General features: G+C 40.2%; 1 protein-coding gene across 1 annotated transcript in view; it reads left to right on the forward strand.

Moving 5' to 3' along the window:
- Positions 1–19,989, forward strand: part of AGBL1 (AGBL carboxypeptidase 1) — an 837,843-nt gene that overhangs the window by 472,609 nt on the left and 345,245 nt on the right. Inside the window, exon 21 of the mRNA XM_009429779.4 lies at positions 3,254–3,430. Within this exon, the coding sequence (XP_009428054.3) occupies positions 3,254–3,430 (177 nt within the window). The remainder of the gene's footprint in view (positions 1–3,253; positions 3,431–19,989) is intronic.

The following is a 19,989-nucleotide window of genomic DNA, read 5'->3' on the forward strand; positions in this document are numbered from 1 at the left end:
GAAATGCAGAAAGATCTAAAATCAAGAATCTAAGCATCCACATTCAGAAACAAGAAAAAGAAGTGCAAATAAATCCCAAAGTATAAGAAAGAACAAAATAAAAGCCAAAGTAAGATCAATGAAATAAAAATCATATGAACAATAGAGAATCCATAAAGAACATGCTTTTTATTCAATAATTCATAATTTGATTTCTTAAAACGGTCAACAAAATGATCATCATTTAGCTAGACAAAGAAAAGAAAGAAGATACAAGTTACCAAAATTGAGATTGAAAGAAGGGGCATCACTACAGATCTTACAAAGTAAAAATGAATATCATTAACAACTTTAGGCCAACAAGTGAATACATTCTTAGGAGAACACAGACTACCAAAACTGACTCAAGGACACACAGACAATCTGATGAGGTTTATTTTAAGTGGAAAGAAGAATTAGTAATTAAAACTCTTCTCACAAATGGAAGTCTAGGCCCAAATGGCTTTGTTCATACATTCTATCAAACTCTTAAGAACAAAATAGTGCTAATTATAAAAACATCCTTTCAGAAAATAGAGGAGAAACACTTGCCAACTCATTTTATGAGGTCTGTGTTATCCTGATACCAAAGCCAAAATGAGGACATCACAAGAAATGACAGCTACAGCCCAATATTTGTTATAAACAGACAATAAAGTATTATTCAGTGCTGAAAAGGAATGAGCTATCAAGCCATGAAGAGACATGGAAGAACCTTAAATGGATATTACTAAGTTAAAGAAAACAACCTGAAAAGGCTACATACTGTATTTCCAGCTGTATGACATTCTGGAGAAAGCAAAACTATGGAGACTAAAAAGATCGGGGTTGCCAGGAGTTTGGAAGGAAGGAAGGATAAATAGGTGGAACACAGGGGATTCTTAGGGCAGTAAAACTACTTTGGATAATACTGTAATATTGAGTACACATCATTATACATTTTTTCCAACCCATAAGATATACAACACCAAAAGTGAAGAGAATCCTCATGTAAACTATAGACTTTGAGTGATGATGTTTCTATGTAGGTTCAGCAGTTACAATAAACCTACCACTCTGGTGAGGGATGTCAATGTTGAGGGAGTCCATGCATGTACAGGAGTGGGGGGCATATGGAAAATCTCTGCATCTTCCTTCTCAGTTTCGCTGTGGACCTAAAACTGCTTTAAATAAAGCCTTTTTATTTTTTTTTAAAAAGAGAGAGATACAACCTACGGAAGAAAAAAATGGTTTCACTTAAGTAAAAAGGAAAAGTCACTTAAACAATGTAAGAGTAAACTTTTGCAACGTGGTATGCCAATGTTAAATTAAAGCTATTTGCAAGTATTATTGATCACTTTAGTTGCAGGATATAGAAACAATATATTTATGTCTATTTGACCAGCCCCCCAGGGGTCTGGACTAGCAGATTCTATTTATTTTAGCAAATAATTATGTAGTACCCTCTATGAGCAACATACTGCTCGATGTGTAGGGATTTTCCTGTGAATAAGACACAGACCTGCCCTCATGGAAATTCTAGGCTTCTGGGGAGATAGAAAACAAACAACTAATACATACACAATAATTCAGTTGTAATTGTAATGAGCACTTTGAAGGAACAAATAGATGGAGGGATTATAGGAAGGGAGGGACAAGAGTGGATAAGATGAAATCAATTAGGAGGCAATTGTAGACACTCAAGTGAAGATAACATTAGCATTCTATTTCCCTTTTTTAGATGATTGTAAGTCTGGAGGCTATGTAGGAATTTAGAGATCATAGTGAATTATATTAATTATGCTAATATATTTATATAATATATAATTTATAAGATAATTAATAATTATAATTAACAGTTACATTTAACATGAGGATGGTAAGTACCAGAGAGAGTAAGAGATTTGCTCAATGTTCTAGAAATTAACAAAACTGCATCTCTTTAAAAACAATTCTTTCATTTATATTCTCATTAACTTGTTATGCTTCTCTACTTTCTCCCTGTAATTTGTCTGAAAGCCTAAGGCTTCACTGTTGTCTAATGTATGTAATTTTATACTATGTGTTAGTTTATGCATATTCTGCCAACACTAAAATGAGAGAATCCTTCTTGTTAATGTCGTAAAAGTTCTGGGACTAATTGCAGTATTTCTGCTGACTCAGAACTGTGTATACTATCAACTCTGAGTCATTGTCTTCTGGGGAGGAGGTCCAGTGGCTGGAAGATCCCTTTCTGTCAATCAGGGTGTCAAGTGTCTAGAGATGCCTTCTAAATGGAGATTAAGTAGTCATAAATAAAATATTTTTACCCCAAGAAAAGGTGGAACATATGAACCCAGAGAGGATGGATTTTCAGGAGTTTCATATTGATCAAGCCTCAGATTTTTGGCTTAGAAGATGAGACGAAAAAGTTCATTTTGGCAATTATATACTCTTAGGAAAGAAGTGAACTATATGTGCTTCTTCTCTAGAATCATCACTGGCCCCTTTGGCCTTGTGAAATAAGTGAACAGTCCCTAGTCTGACCCTGCTAAGTAACAGTGAGGCTGGATGTAGTCTGTAATTTTCAAGTCCCTGTGAAATCTGAGGCTTTCCATAGTCTCAACTCTTTCATGTATGAGGCCAAATGTATGTGTGCAGCCTTGGTCCACAGCAATACAGGAATTGAAAGATTATGGAGTTGGCCAGGTTGGCATTTGGATTCCTTTCTAGCAACTTTATGGTTTTCTGGACTTCAGCTATTTATTTCTAACTTTTTTTTTTTTTTTTTTTTTGAGATGCTGTCTCACTCTGTCTCCCAGGCTGGAGTGCAGTGGCACAATCTCGGCACACTGCAAACTCCATCATCTGGGTTCAAGAGATTCTCCTACCTCAGCCTCCTGAGTAGCTGGGATTACAGGTGCCTGCCACCACATCCAGCTAATTTTTGTATTTTTAGTAAGATGGGGTTTCACCATGATGGCTAGGCTGGTTTTGAACTCCCGCCCTCAGGTGATCCACCTGCCTCAACCTCCCAAAGTGCTGACATTACAGGCATGAGCCACCGCTCCCGGCCTATTTCCAACTTTTCTAAGCCTGTTTCCTCATCTGCAAAATGATTTTTAAAAAGTGATAGCCATTTCTTAGGGTTAATAAATGATTTAAAGTAACGAGTATTTTATATATAGATGCTTAACAATGTTGAGAAGCTATTTTTATGATGACTATCCCTAGTCATCCACAACTAATCATAGTTTGATTTTTGTTTTTACTGTAGACTCTTCCCAAAATCCTTGATAAGCTAGCACCAGCATTCACAATGAGCAGCTGCAGCTTCCTCGTGGAGAAATCTCGAGCTTCCACGGCCCGGGTGGTGGTGTGGAGAGAGATGGGGGTGTCCAGAAGCTACACCATGGAAAGCAGCTACTGTGGCTGCAACCAGGGCCCTTATCAGGTATGTGAGGCTGCAGGACACCCATACTTTCTGTCCAGCAACAATACACAGAAATTACAGACAGCTCATACCTGCTTTCTCACCTAAAAGGGGAAGAAGGCTCCAAGTAGAGTTTGGTCCTTCTCCCTTGCCTTGAAAAACTGGTTCAGCAATTGCTTTCACCTGCAGGATCATCTATGTTGATCCTGGAAGCAATGCGTGCATGCTTTCCAATTTGGTTCCTCAATCAGCTGCCCTCACTAGCAAGCAGCTGGGAGCCTCTCTTTGATGTGCATCCCCAACTTTTACAGAACCTCTGCTTGCCTGGCTCCGTTATATGCATAAAATTCTTGCCTTCTGCAACAAGTGGACTAGTTCTATGTACATCATAAAGGGCATAGGTCAGTGTGTAGATATTGTTGGTACATATATCTATTGCGTTTCCATCTTCTGCGTCAATCTAAATCTGTAGTTCTCTTTGTTATCCTGCTGTCTCCAGAGCACACAAAAGTGTGTGCATGGCGTGGGTCTCCCAGAACGAGTGGGTTTTGGACTCATATGCTAGTGTTGAGGGAAAGTGCTCTTGTATAAATCACATTCTTTCTACAGCTATATTAACTGCATGAGCAGCTGGATAGCTGCTACAGCAGGCTGTTCTGGCTGCTTTTCCCACTCCCCCATAGAGAAGCATAAATAAAGGACATTTTGACAGTGCCAGGGTAATAGACTCTTGTAAATTTCTTAGGCAAGCTGACAGACTGCTCCTCGGTGACTTCCATTCAACCCTAAGAATACCTGGACCTCCCCAGCATTAAGCTCATTGTGTTGGCTTTGATAGTCTCCTGGAACAGCTAGGAAGCACTTGGCATCTATGCAATCCTGAGCTTGTAGAAATCTGTTAGTTACCAAAGAGAATACAGGGTGTGACAGGCAATGCACATTATCTAACTTCTCACATAGTCGAAGATTTTTTTTAACTCAGAGCTACCGAACCACCCCTTTTGACTATCAATACTGTCAAATAGCCACTTAGTCTAAAGACTTGTTTCAAATAATTGTTTTGTTACTGAATTAATAAATTCTTAGACTGAATTAATCCTATTCACCCACATTAATGTAAAAGAAGAATAAGAAGAGCTGAAATCACTGGATGAGCCTGAGATTGGGCATCAAGAGATCTCACTCTTTCACTTACCAGCAGTGTTGAAAGCTACTTACTTCTAGGAACCTATTTTTTTTCATATGTCAAATGCAGATTTTAATAAGGACTCCTTTTATCCTACTGTACAAGGTTTTGTAAGGACTAAAAGAAAACATATATGTGAATATACTTGGAGGTTATATAATCAGGAATCTGTTCACTCCCTTGTCATTCAAAACGTATAAGATTGGAAAAAAAAGCTTTAAATATTGTGACTTTAAGGCCTTATGGACATAGGTTTGTGTGTCTCTCTGTACATGTGTCTTGACGGGAAGGGGCTTGTCATTTGTTTAAAAGACAACTCCATGTAACTCTTCAAAGATTTATTAGCTTGTGACTGTCATTGAGTTTGTTTCTCCAAGCACCAGTTCAAACAAACAGCTTCTAGTCACGTAAGTATCAGTGCCATTCACAATAAATCAGCTGGAAACTCAAAGTTCTCTGGAGCTGTTTGAAAATGAAATGACTCATAGGTTCAGGCCCTCACCAACTCTCTACTGTGCAGTGTACACAGAGGCTGTTGGAGAGGACAAAGAATGAAAGGGCTTACCCAGTGGATGGCCTTCAGGTATTGGAGCAGCATTTATCCTGTGAAATTTTCCAAATGGCTTTTGCATTGGGTCACTAGAAGGAATAACGGAGGGAGAACTGGCTAGAGAAAGCCCTAACAGTGCCAGACCTGGTTTTGGTTTAAGAATCCCATTCTCTATATGAAAAACACTTCTCCGAATGTATTAGTTTCCTCCTTCTCTTTGTTTTCCTGTCCTTACAAACATTGTTGAGTAACTGAGCAGAATCACAGGCAGTGATACTCACAGAGGATGGTGAGTAATTTTACATATGGGGGGGCCCACCCCATGGGAAGGAAGCCAGCCTGGAGTTGGGTGTTTTGGTGATTTTTGCGTAAGGTACATAATGCAGTCTATGAGCTACAAAGCAGTATAGAAATTTCCATCCTGAACATATTGCAAATGCTTTTTGTACATTGGGAAGCTGAGTCCCAGTTGAGTCTTGAGATTATTATTCTAAGGTCATCTTTCCATTTTTTGTTTAGCATTACCATTTATCCAAAAGATGGAGGATACTTAAATACACCCGTGAGAGGCATTCTTTCCTTCCTTCATAAGAATATAAATATTTTTGCAGTTTCTCTGGTTAATGCAGCTTTAAAGTAGTTCCAATCATTTCTCCCCCAGCACACTAAGTACCTGATTTGTAAGTATTGAAATGAAATATCATTCTTTACAGTGACATTTATATTGGAACTGCATTAAAGAACATAAGCTATTACCTTAAAATAATGATTATTAATACGATATTTCCTCTTCTATTTTCCAGTCTATAGTTGGCTAATTAGAAAAAGAATTATCCTGCTCTTGTTTCTTTGGGATACAGTCTCTGTTGCTAGGTTATACACTTAGATCTATAACTTGTATTTAATGTGGAAATCCCACCCACTGAGAGATTTACTTTACCTATTAGGGATGGGCCCAAAGCTATTAAGGCTGTTGAGGAAAAAGCCAAAATGAAATGATGCATCCTTTGGGGGCTCATTTTTTTAGAGGCATCCCGTCCATGTGGACAGCTGTGGGCTTCACACTGAGTGTTTGTGACCTGAGGTCACACACGTGGTGTGTTTGCATACACAAAGGCATGTGGCTGGGCCCCAGGGGTTGCTGGTAGCTTAGGAGGAGGATGTGAGTCCCTCTACCCAAGCAGGCTGTCAGCTTGCTCCTTGCAACACTGCTAACTTGGACAGCAAAGTGGATCTTAAAGAAGGACAGAAGATGGTAACTCAGCTGAGGTTTGAAGAGTGACTCAACTTGTGTTTAAATTCTCTACCTGTGAGCTGCATCCTTGTATTGTGGGACCTTCCTGCAGTGCATCCTTTCTACCACCCACAAGGGCTCCTTTAATAACACAAATCTATTCAAGTCACAGTAATGCCCATAAGTGTCTTCATTGTGTCTCGATAAAATCCACCTCATCATCGTGGTGAGTAAGGCCTTTTACAATCTCTTCTTTCTTTTTTTTATACGCAATGCTTAGTATAGTATAAAGTAGGTATTAAAAATGTATGATGGCTGACAAGTGAGTAAGTAAGTGAACAAGTAAATAAATGGCAATTTCCAAGCCCTCAAATGGTGATCCTCACTGTCCTTGGGTAAGTAGAAAAAGAGAAGAAATTATTGTGGTCCAAATGTGATCAGATGCCATTCTAAAATGGACATATTAAGAGTCGTTGCAATGGGTAGAGCTGGAAAATGTGTGGGTGAAAGAAGGAAAGACACAAGAATGCAGGGCTGAGACCTCTCAGACCTGCCACTAGATATGGTTTGAGAGACAATAATCCACCCAATGGATTATTTCCCAGAGTAAGGCAATTCTAGTTCAGGTATGGAATCTCTTATGGACACATTCTAATAACAGATGATAATTAGGCAGAAAGACTTCCATCCATATACGTAGTAGATGCTGTGGTCCACCTTCGAGATCCCTCCTTAGGACCCAGGCACTCAATTTCCCCTGGTTGTTCACAGCTGTGTCTATAACCAGGAATTGCTTGTAACTAAAGGACCCCATCTTGCCCCAAAGCTATGGCTCCTCCCTACCTGCAGCCTACATCCAATAGCTGATCTGTGGGAAAACAAAAGCCTTGTCTCTGCTTCAGTTGGGATGACTCCAAAGGGCCATTCCAGCTCTAGATATCCCTATAGGATTAGCTGGCACCTCTGTTGTAATTCCCTTGTGGTTCAACCTCCCCCTCTGCCCAACTTTGTTTCCCTAGTAACTCACAGGTATTGTTACAGCAAGCACTCCCCAGAAGTCCTTCTGTATGCAAATCTCAGCATCTCAGAGGCTGTTTCCTGCTGTAAACAACTTATAACAGTATTTCAAAAAGGCTTAGATTATAAAACATGCATGCTGGAACTAAGCACTTAAATTGTTGGAGATGGTTTAGTGGGGATGAGTTTCATATAGGAAATTCAATCATCAGAGCTCCGTGTTCAGGGCTCCCAGTGGCCCTTCATTCACTCCACTTGCCTTAGCTGTTTAGGGAACAAAGCCCTCTACTACAAAACTAGAGACCGCAGATCAGAGCAGGGTTTCTTGCAGTAGCCCAGACTGTAGGCTGACTGTATTTATTTTCTGTGGCTGCCGTAACAGAATACCACAACTTGGATGGCTTAAAACAACATAAATCTGTTCTCTCACAGATCTGGAAGATAAAAGCCTGAAATCAAGGTGTTGGCAGTGTTATGTTCTCTCTAAAGGCAACTGTTTCGTGCCTTTCTTTGAGCTTCTTGTATTGCCAGAAATCCTTGGTGTTTTTTGGTTTGTCAACGCATCACTACAATTTCTTCCTTTCTTGTCACATGGCCTTCTCTACTTGTGAACCTCTATCTCTGTGTCTCCCCTCTTCTTCTTATAAGGACACCAGACATACTGGAATAAGAGCCCACCTTACTCCAGGATGACTTCATCTTAACTTAATTAATTGTATCTGTAGTGAACCTATTTCCAAATAAGCTCATATTCTGACATTCTGATAAGGAGATAAATTTGGGCATTGGGCAAGATACTATTCAAGCTAATCAACTGGGTCACACAAGAAAACACAAAATTATCTCCAAGAATTAGGGAAGGTTTTTATTTCTGTCTCCATATTGCCCTGCGGTAAAGCCCTAAATATGTTATAACAGTTCTTATTTTCTCTCTACCTCATGATGAGGAAAATGAAACATTTCAGATTTTCTTGGAACATCTTGGAAGACAAATTTGAGACTCATGGCATGTATGAGTGCTGATTAAGGCTGCTCCAGTATTATAATACACAATGTTAAGGTAGCGATAATGATAACAAACACATCTATCATACTTATTGTGTGCTAAGCCCTTTACATATCTTAAATTACTTCATGGCTGCTATTGTACAACAAAGCACTACAAAATCAGTTTCATTATTATTCTCATTATTCCTATTTTACAAATGAGACCACTGAGACAGAGAAGTTAAGTAACTTGCTCAAGGTCCCACAGCTAGAAGTTTTCTGAGCCAGGATTTGAAGCCAGACAGATATGTTACTGGGATCTTTGCTTTTACCTCGTGCTTTCTGTCTAGTAGAATGTGGTTGGTAAAAGGGGACCTGGGCTTTGGAAGCAGGAGACCCACCTTCTGCACTTGGCTGTAATTAAGCAGATCTGCAGCAACAGGTGAGCCACTTAACCTCTCTGGGTCACAATTTTCTTATTTATAATAGGAAGACAGAATTGGAACTAAAAGATAGGTGTGGTTTCTGCTACATTATGTTGACCAAATTTTTTGCTGGGTATCCGAGGGACTTATGGATCACCCAGACCAGGGTGACCCAGTGTAATGTGAAGCCCTTAAAAATTTTATGCAATTTTTCTTTTTTTCTTGTACATTTTTTTAATATACTTTAAGTTCTAGGGTACATGTGTACAAAAGGCAGGTTTGTTACATATGTATACATGTGCCATGTTGGTGTGCTACACCCATTAACTCGTCATTTACAATAGGGATATCTCCTAATGCTATCCCTCCCCCCTCCCCACCCCCGCAACAGTCCCCGGTGTGTGATGTTCCCCTTCCTGTGTCCAAGTGTTCTCATTGTTCAATTCCCATCTATGAGTGAGAACTTGTGGTGTTTGGTTTTTTGTCCCTGCAACAGTTGGCTGAGAATGATGGTTTCCAGCTTCATCCATGTCCCTACAAAGGACATGAACTCATCCTTTTTTATAGCTGCATAGTATTCCATGGTGTATATGTGCCACATTTTCTTAATCCAGTCTATCATTGATGGACATTTGGGTTGGTTCTAACTCTTTGCTATTGTGAATAGTGCCACAATAAACACACATGTGCATCTGTCTTTATAGCAGCAGGATTTATAATCCTTTGGTTATATACCCAGTAATGGGATGGCTGAGTCAAATGGCATTTCTAGTTCTAGATCCTTGAGGAATCGCCACACTGTCTTCCACAATGGTTGAACCAGTTTACAGTCCCACCAACAGTGTAAAACAGTTCCTATTTCTCCACATCCTCTCCAGCACCTGTTGTTTGCTGACTGTTTAATGATCGCCATTCTAACTGGTGTGAGATGGTATGTCATTGTGATTTTGATTTGCATTTCTCTGATGGCCAGTGATGATGAGCATTTTTTCATGTGTCTGTTGGCGGCATAAATGTCTTCTTTTGAGAAGTGTCTGTTCATATCATTTGCCCACATTTTGACGTGGTTGTTTTTTTCTTGTAAATTTATTTGAGTTCTTTGTAGATTCTGAATATTAGCCCTTTGTCAGATGAGTAGATTGCAAAAATTTTCTGCCATTCTGTAGGTTGCCTGTTCACTCTGATGGTAGTTTCTTTTGCTGTGCAGAAGCTCTTTAGTTTAATTAGATCCCATTTGTCAATTTTGGCTTTTGTTGCCATTGCTTTTGGTGTTTTAGACAGGAAGTCCTTGCCCATGCCTATGTCCTGAATGCTATTGCCTAGGTCCTGAATGGTATCACCTAGGTTTTCTTCTAGGGTTTTTATGGCTTTAGGTCTAACATTTAAGTCTTTAATCCATCTTGAATGAATTTTTGTATAAGGTGTAAGGAAGGGATCCAGTTTCAGCTTTCTACATATGGCTAGCCAGTTTTCCCAGCACCATTTATTAAATAGGGAATCTTTTCCCCATTGCTTTTGTTGGGTTTGTCAAAGATCAGATGGTTGTAGATGGGTGGTGTTATTTCGGAGGCCTCTGTGCTGTTCCATTGGTCTATATATCTTTTTTGGTACCAGTACCATGCTGTTTTTGTTACTGTAGCCTTGTAGTATAGTTTGAAGTCAGGTAGCGTGATGCCTCCAGCTTCGTTCTTTTGGCTTAGGATTGTCTTGGCAATGCGGGCTCTTTTTTGGTGCTATATGAACTTTAAAGTAGTGTTTTCCAATTCTGTGAAGAAAGTCATTGGTAGCTTGATGGGGATGACATTGAATCTATAAGTTACCTTGGGCAATATGGCCATTTTCATGACATTGATTCTTCCTATCCATGAGCATGGAATGTTCTTCCATTTGTTTGTATCCTCTTTTATTTCATTGAGCAGTGGTTTGTAGTTCTCCTTGAAGAGGTCCTTCACATCCCTTGTAAATTGGATTCCTAGGTATTTTATTCTCTTTGAAGCAACTGTGAATGGGAGTTCACTCATGATTTGGCTCTCTGTTTGTCTGTTATTGGTGTATAAGAATGCTTGTGATTTTTGCACATTGATTTTGTATCCTGAGAGTTTGCTTAAGTTGCTTATCAGGTTAAGGAGATTTTGGGCTGAAACGATGGGGTTTTCTAAATATACAATTATGTCATCTGCAAACAGGGACAATTTGACTTCCTTTTTTCCTAATGGAATACCCTTTATTTCTTTCTCCTGCCTGATTGCCCTGGTCAGAACTTCCAACACTATGTTGAATAGGAGGCATCCCTGCCTTGTGCCAGTTTTCAAAGGGAATGCTTCCAGTTTTCACCCATTCAGTATGATATTGGCTGTGGGTTTGTCATAAATAGCTCTTATTATTTTGAGATATGTCCCATCAATACCTAATTTCTTGAGAGTTTTTAGCATGAAGGGCTGTTGAATTTTGCCAAAGGCCTTTTCTGCATCTATTGAGATAATCCTGTGGTTTTTGTCTTTGCTTCTGTTTATATGCTGGATTATGTTTATTGATTTGCATATGTTGGACCAGCCATGCATCCCAGGGATGAAGCCCACTTGATCATGGTGGATAAGCTTTTTGATGTGCTGCTGGATTTGGTTTGCCAGTATTTTATTGAGGATTTTTGCATCAATGTTCATCAGGGATATTGGTCTAAAATTCTCTTTTTTTGTTGTGTCTCTGCCAGGCTTTGGTAGCAGGATGATGCTGGCCTCATAAAATGAGTTAGGGAGGATTCCCTCTTTTTCTATTGATTGGAATAGTTTCAGAAGGAATGTCACCAGCTCCTCCTTGTACCTCTGGTAGAATTTGGCTGTGAATCCGTCTGGTCCTGGACTTTTTTTGGTGGATAGGCTATTAATTATTGCCTCAATTTTAGAGCCTGTTATTGGTCTATTCAGGGAATCAACTTCTTCCTGGTTTAGTCTTGGGAGGGTGCATGTGTCCAGGAGTTTATCCATGTCTTCTAGATTTTCTAGTTTATTTGTGTAGAGTTGTTTATAGTATTCTCTGATGGTAGTTTGTATTTCTGTGGGGTCGGTGGTGATATCCCCTTTATCATTTTTTATTGCGTTTATTTGATTCTTCTCTCTTTTTTTCTTTATTAGTCTTGCTAGCAGTCTATCAATTTTGTTGATCTTTTCAAAAAACCAGCTCCTGGATTCATTGATTTTTTGAAGGGTATTTTGTGTCTCTATCTCCTTCAGTTCTACTCTGATCTTAGTTATTTCTTGCCTTCTGCTAGCTTTTGAATGTGTTTGCTCTTGCTTCTTTAGTTCTTTCAATTGTGATGTTAGGGTGTCAGTTTTAGATCTTTCCTGCTTTCTCTTGTGGGCATTGAGTGCTATAAATTTCCCTCTATACACTGCTTTAAATGTGTCCCAGAGATTCTGGTATGTTGTGTCTTTGTTCTCATTGGTTTCAAAGAACATCTTTATTTCTGCCTTCATTTCGTTATGTACCCAGTAGTCATTCAGGAGCAGGTTGTTCAGTTTCCATGTAGTTGAGCAGTTTTGAGTGAGTGTTTAATCCTGAGTTCTTGTTTGATTGCACTGTGGTCTGAGAGACAGTTTGTTATAATTTCTTTTCTTTTACATTTGCTGAGGAGTGCTTTACTTCCAACTATGTGATCAGTTTTGGACTAAGTACGATGTGGTGCTGAGAAGAATGTATATTCTGTTGATTTGGGGTGGATGTTTATGTGGACGTCTGTTAGGTCCATTTGGTGCAGAACTGAGTTCAATTCCTGGATATCCTTTTTAACTTTCTGTCTTGTTGGTCTGTCTAATGTTGACAGTGGGGTGTTAAAGTCTCCCATAATTATTATGTGGGAGTCTAAGTCTCTTTGTAGGTCTCTAAGGACTTGCTTTATGAATCTGGGTGCTCCTGTATTGGGTGCATATATATTTAGGATAGTTAGCTCTTCTTGTTGAATTGATCCCTTTACCATTATGTAATAGCCTTCTTTGTCTCTTTTGATCTTTGTTGGTTTAAAGTCTGTTTTATCAGAGACTAGGGTTGCAACCCCTGCCTTTTTTGTTTTCCATTTGCTTGGTAGATCTTCCTCCATCCCTTTATTTTGAGCCTATTTGTGTTTCTGAACGTGAGATGGGTCTCCTGAATACAGCACACGGATGGGTCTTGAATCTTTATCCAATTTGCCAGTCTGTGTCTTTTAATTGGAGAATTTAGCCCATTTACATTTAAGGTTAATATTGTTAGGTGTGAATTTGATCCTGTCATTATAATGTTAACTGGTTATTTTGCTCATTAGATGATGCAGTTTCTTCCTAGCATCGATGGTCTTTTCAATTTGGCACATTTTTGCAGTGGCTGGTACTGGTTGTTCCTTTCCATGTTTAGTGCTTCCTTCAGGAGCTCTTGTAGGGCAGGCCTGGAGGTGACAAAATCTCTCAGCATTTGCTTGTCTGTAAAGGATTTTATTTCTGCTTCATTTATGAAGCTTAGTTTGGCTGTATATGAAATCCTGGGTTGAAAATTCTTTTCTTTAAGAATGTTGAATGTTGGCCCCCACTCTCTTCTGGCTTGTAGAGTTTCTGCCGAGAGATCTGCTGTTAGTCTGATGGGCTTCCCTTTGTGGGTAACCCGACCTTTCTCTCTGGCTGCCCTTAACATTTTTTCCTTCATTTCAACTTTGGTGAATCTGACAATTATGTGTCTTCGAGTTGCTCTTCTCAAGGAATATCTTTGTGGCGTTCTCTGTATTTCATGAATTTGAATGTTGGCCTGCCTTGCTAGGTTGGGGAAGTTCTCCTGGATAATATCTTGCAGAGTGTTTTCCAACTTGGTTCCATTCACCCCATCACTTTCAGGTACACCAATCAGATGTAGATTTGGTCTTTTCACATAGTCCCATATTTCTTGGAGGCTTTGTTTGTTTGTTTTCACTCTTTTTTCTCTAAACTTCTCTTCTCCCTTCATTTCATTCATTTGATCTTCAGTCACTGATACCTTTTCTTCCAGTTGATCGAATTGCCTACTGAAGCTTGTGCATCTGTCACATAGATCTCGTGCCGTGGTTTTCAGCTCCATCAGGTCCTTTAAGGACTTCTCTACACTGGTTATTCTAGTTAGCCATTTGTTTAATCTGTTTTCAAGGTTTTTAGCTTCTTTGCGATGGGTTTGAATTTCCTCCTTTAGCTCGGAGAAGTTTGATCATCTGAAGCCTTCTTCTCTCAAATCATCAAAGTCATGCTCTGTCCAGCTTTGTTCCATTGCTGGCGAGGAGCTGCATTCCTTTGGAGGGGGAGAGGCACTCTGATTTTTAGAATTTTCAGCTTTCCTGCTCTGTTTTTTCCCCATCTTTGTGGTTTTAACTACCTTTGGTCTTTGATGATGGTGACGTACAGGTGGGGTTTTGGTGTGGATATCCTTTCTGCTTGTTAGTTTTCCTTCTAACAGTCAGGACCCTCAGCTGCAGGTCTGTTGCAGTTTGCTGGACGTCCACTCCAGACCCTGTTTGCCTGGGTATCAGCAGCAGGGGCTGCAGAGCAGCGAATATTGCTGAACAGCAAATGTTGCTGCCTGATCATTCCTCTGGAAGCTTTGTCTCAGAGGGGTACCCAGCCATGTGACATGTCAGTCTGCCCCTACTGGGGGGTGCCTCCCAGTTAGGCTACTCAGGAGTCAAGGACCCACTTGAGGAGGAAGTCTGTCCGTTCTCTGATCTCAAACTCCATGCTAGGAGAACCACTACTGTCTTCAATGCTGTCAGACAGGGACATTTAATTCTGCAGAGATTTCTGCTGCCTTTTGTTTGGCTATGCCCTGCCTCCAGAGGTGGAGTCTACAGAGGCAGGCAGGCCTCCTTGAGCTGCCTTGGGCTCCACCCAGTTTGAGCTTCCTGGCAGCTTTGTTTACCTACTCAAGCCTCAGCAATGGTGGGTGCCCCTCCCCCAGCCTCGCTGCTGCCTTGCAGTTTGATCTCAGACTGCTGTGCTAGCAATGAGCGAGGCTCCATGGGCGTGGGACCCTCTGAGCCAGGCGCGGGATATAATCTCCTAGTGTGCCATTTGCTAAGACATTGGAAAAGCGCAGTATTAGTGTGGGAGTGACCTGATTTTCCAGGTGCCATCTGTCACAGCTTCACTTGCCTAGGAAAGGAAATTCCCTGAGCCCTTGCACTTCCCAGGTGAGGTGATGCCTCGCCCTGCTTTGGCTCATGCTCGTTGGGCTGCACTCACTGTCCTGCACCCACTGTCTGACAAGCCCCAGTGAGATGAACCCGGTACCTCAGTTGGAAATGCATAAATCACCCGTCTTCTGCATCACTCACACTGGGAGCTGTAGACTGGAGCTGTTCCTGTTTGGCCATCTTGGAACCCCAATTTTTCTTGAGTATGCACATTTTTCTAGGGAGAAAGTGCTCTGCTTTTAGAACCAATTAGGTAGTTTTCAAGTGACTTTGGCTGTTCCATCCACTATTTCCCCCTCTCCTTTTCATTTTATTCTGGCTGGTCTTTATTTCACCTTTCCAGAGTATACAAAGAGGGCTGAGAGGAATGTAATACATTAAGTGGCAGCTCTCCATCAGCAGGGGGAATAAGGAGCAGAGTAGATCTTCAGTGAAACAGCCAATTTTTTTTATAGCAGGGAACCTCCTAGGTTGCTTCCTTTTCTCATTTCACTTCCTCTTGACTTCTCTCCTTGTCTCATCAGAGAACCATGGCTCTCACACAGTTCTTTGGACTTGCGCAGCCCAGATGGGACATTTCTCCTCCCTAAAAGTGTCCTGAGCTGCAGAATTGCCTCTGTATCAGGATACAGACACACACACACACAGATTCTTTCTCTCCAACACACAAGTATATGTATATATCACACATATATACACAAACATGTATCCATATCAATGGTTTTTAATAATAGATGTATACAGGAAAGCAGAGTTTATTGTTTAATATGGGCTCCTGTGTCAGATGTAGAGTTCCAGGGAGAGCTCTACATTTCACAGTTGTGACCTTGAGATGGTTCCTGACTTTTATGAGCTTCAGTGGTAAACATGGTGCTCCTCATAGTTCCTACTTCATGGAGATGCTATAAAGACTGAATGAGCTACTGCCTATAAAACATTTATCACCATTTTCATAGTAAAAACTCAATACATGTTTACTGTTTGTATTTTTATTGATTAACAGGATCATTAACGGTGGTTTTCTTTTTCTATTTTAGATAAAGACACTTAGGCTCCAACTCTTAACCATAATCATTTTATTCCAACCTTCCTAATTAGAAACTTTGGGGTCTAAGATTAAGACTCTGAGCTTTTATGAAGTGTAATATACAGCCAGGGTTGAGAACCACAGATTTTGGCTTTCATAGACACTAATATCCATATACCTGTATTTATAGGCTTAGCTACATCAAAGTAATTTCTATATGTATCATTTAGACATTTCCTTTATTATCCACTCATTTATTCTATCTATCAAAGTTCCTATGCTGCGTAATCTATGTTATAGTTAATTTGTATGTGAAGTCCCAGAGAAGGGAAGGGGAAGAGGACAATTTGTGAGCCTTCTTCTAGAAGAAGAGAAAGAAAGGCATGAGGAGTTGAGGCAGGGCAGGAAACAGATTTAAATTTCTCCAAGATTGCTGAATTTAAAAGTCTATTCTAATTATGAGCACAACTCAAAAATATTTTAGATCACTGTTCTCAGAATCATTTTTACAGGTAACCTTTAGAGGAATATAATTTTGATCTTTTTTGATCTTTGAATAGGGGGAGGAGGTGTCTTTCTTTCATTAATGTAATCTGAGGAGAGATTGAGGACCACCTCAAACTTTAGTGTGCATGAGAATCACTTGTGGAGTTTAGAAATTGCAAATGTTTAAATTGCAAGAAAGTCTGAACTCTGTGTCCAGAGATATCTTGATCTGGGGCATGGTCCAGGAATCTACATTTTTTTCAATTGTCCCTGGACATTAAGAGCCCAGCTGCCTAGAGACCAGTTACTGAGAGACTGAGGCAGGATAGTCAGACCAGAGGTAAAAGGTAAGATGGTTTTGAGACAAGTTTTTGTTTTTCTTCTCTTGCTTCTGATCTTCTTTGGGATAGAAAATTCCCCATGGCTTTTGTCATGAAGTCTCAAATTCTGCTTCTGCTCCCACTTTTACTTTTTTTTTCTTCATCCATGCTTTTAGGTAATTAGCTTAATTCTACTACAAGAAACTGTCTAATATCCCATTGAGAGTTTAAAGATGTCTTTGTTTCTTTCTTTTCTCTAGCTCCTGGGACACTCCCAGGTCAGGGTATTTTAAATCAGTATCTTCGAACAGTCCTCTTATGTGGACTTTCAAGAGTTTAAGAACAGATATATACAAAATTATTTGTTGGCTATGTGTAAGTTTTCTGGGGAGAATACCTGTATTTCTAAAGGTATTCTTAAAAGGATGAGCAACGCCCCCAAAAAGATTAAGAGATCATGCCTTAACTTATTGATTCCAGGATCTCTAGAGGGCCCTTCACAGTCTCCTAGTTTTTGCTCTTAAATCAGCTCAGAAGTGCTTGGCTTGACTTTGTGAAAATCAAATGGAGGCTGTAAATCCCTGACTATTTCTGCCTACTTATCAATTAGCACACGAAGAAGGAAGCATCTCATTAAATGTGTATTGGATTAAGCAGTCTAAATCTTCTGTGACTGCATGGGATGCTAATCTTCTTAGGATGCTCTGTCTCACAAGTGGTGGTATAGACCCTGGAGCAGAGCATCAGCAGCATCTGGGATTTGTTAGACATGCAGACTCCCAGGCCCCACCTACTGAATCTGCATTTTAACCAGATCTCCAGGTGATCCATGTTTCCCATAAATTTGAGAAACATGGATTTTGAACACCCTTGGTCAAAGAGGTGAGGTAGGTTGGAAAGAGTGAAGGGTCAAGCATAGGAAATTGGGGAGCTCCAACTTTTCTGTTAAGGCAAGGACATTGTTCCCAGAAATTTTTTTTTAATGACAATGAGATGCTGTATGTATGATAAATATGATTTAAAAGTTGAAAATAAATAATTCCTAGTATGAGATACTTTGTTGATCTATGCCAACATTTTTAATGTTACATAAACTGTTTTTTTTTTCACTCCCATATTCTCTAATACCTTTCCCTTCTCAAAGTCTTGGAAAAGAGGACAATTTTCCAAATGCCTGTTTTGCCATTGGAATGCCATTTTATTTCTTTGAAAATACAAATATGAAATCCAGATGCTGCTGGGCGCAATGGCTCATGCCTGTTATCCCAACAATTTGGGAGGCTGAGGTGGGAGAATAGCTTGAGTCCAGAAGTTTGAGACCAGCCTGGGCAATATAGGCAGACCCATCTCTACAAAAAAATTTAAAATCGGCCGACCATGGTGGCACGTGCTTGTGGTTCCAGCTACTTGGGAGGCTGAGGTTACGGTGAACTGAGATCATGTCACTGCACTCCCAGGCAACAGAGCAAGACCTGTCTCAAAGAAAAAGAAAACAAGGGAAAAAAAAAAAAAGAGAGAGAAATCCGGATGCTAATCTATCATTTTAGTAGAAATACTATTTGGACCATTTATGTTGACACTCTGTCATTCCTTATTAACTGCAATTCAAGTGATGCCTTGCTGTTGTCTTTTTTGTTTTGTTTTTAGAAAAACTTCTTCGGATATGATCTCAAAGCACACTATGAGCAGTTTATTAACTCACTGCAGTCTTAATTATGTAGTAAAATATTGTCCTCATTCTGTTGCCCTCAGTTCTACAATGTCTGTCAGCATCATGATAGAATATTAAAAGGAATTAAATAAAAATCAAGAGGCAGAGATGCTAATAAGGTTGCCAGCAGGGATCTTTCCTGGGATTAGAAAAGCCCTGGGAACCATGAAATTTAAATGCCCATCGTAGAAAATTGTTCCTTCTATGAAAAATAAGGAGGAGATCTGGCACTTGGGATAATCCTATGAGCCTCAAAGGACCTATGATCTTTTAAAAATAATTTGACTTCAAATGACAAAGAAGAAGAAAAGATGGTTTATCTCTGTAAATCTTACTCTCCCATGTGACTGTTGTAAATGCATAAGCCAGATACTCTTAAAGAACAGACAAACAAAATCAAAGAAAGCATTGACTTAATCCAGAGTTTTATTTATCTTGTAGTGTAGGGAAAAAGGATTGACTCAACCTGGGATGCATGGAGTAGCATTTCCATACAAATGTTCTGAGAAGGGCAGAGTCCAGGATATGAAGAGTTGTCATGGGGTATTCTCTCTGTATAAAATGGGTTGCACCCCAAACCATAATATCCCCTTTGACTATTGATACCAGTGGGCTGGGGGAGGTCCCCAAACACTGGTAGGACCTTGAACCCAGCTATTGTCCAGGCTCTTGACACCATCCTGAGAAGGAATTCAAGGATGATTCAGAAAATAGGGAAAGTACAGAGATTTATTGCAAAGTGAAAAGTACACCCTCAAGAAAGGGGAGGACAGGCACACTCAAGAGAGAGTCATGTGCAAAGACATTTACAGCTGCTACCTTTATGGGTTTTTCTTTAATCAAGGGGTAGAATATTCATAAAGATTCCTGGAAAAAGTGGGAATTTCTCAGAACTATGATGCCACCCATTTTTACACCAAATATGGGTGTTCCTCGAACTGTCATGGTGCCCATGAGTGTTAATATGTTAATGAGCATATAATGACATTCTAGGAGAAACCTAGGTCAAATCCAGCACCATGTTGGATCTAGTCGGTCTTAGCGAGCTTGGTCCACAAACTATTTTTCAGGGTCTTTTTCAGCCCCAGCTTGTGCAGCTATTTCAGGTTTCCTTTTGCTATTCATGTTTTTATGGGATCTTTGGGGTGTCGCTTTTCTGGCTGGAAACCTCTGTGGCTGGAGGCATCTTTGCCCAAGTTTTGCTGGGGCCCTCTGGGCTTGTTCCGCTCACTCGACCTGGCAGGCTGGACTTGGCTCATGCTACTGGCCTGGATCCCATGCCTGCCAAGGGAGAGTCAAGCATGGAGCAGTGAGGGGTGTGTGAGCAGCATGCGGGCTGGCCTGTGAGCAATTTGTGGTCTGGCCGTTGCACAGTCAGACACGCTGGCTGATGCTATAGGGTGGGCAGCTCCAGGTGCTGGCATGGACACAGGCTCTTGGCTGAGCTGCGGCTGGACCG

Source organism: Pan troglodytes, chromosome 16 (assembly GCF_028858775.2).
Source record: "Pan troglodytes isolate AG18354 chromosome 16, NHGRI_mPanTro3-v2.0_pri, whole genome shotgun sequence".
Lineage (NCBI taxonomy): Eukaryota > Metazoa > Chordata > Mammalia > Primates > Hominidae > Pan > Pan troglodytes.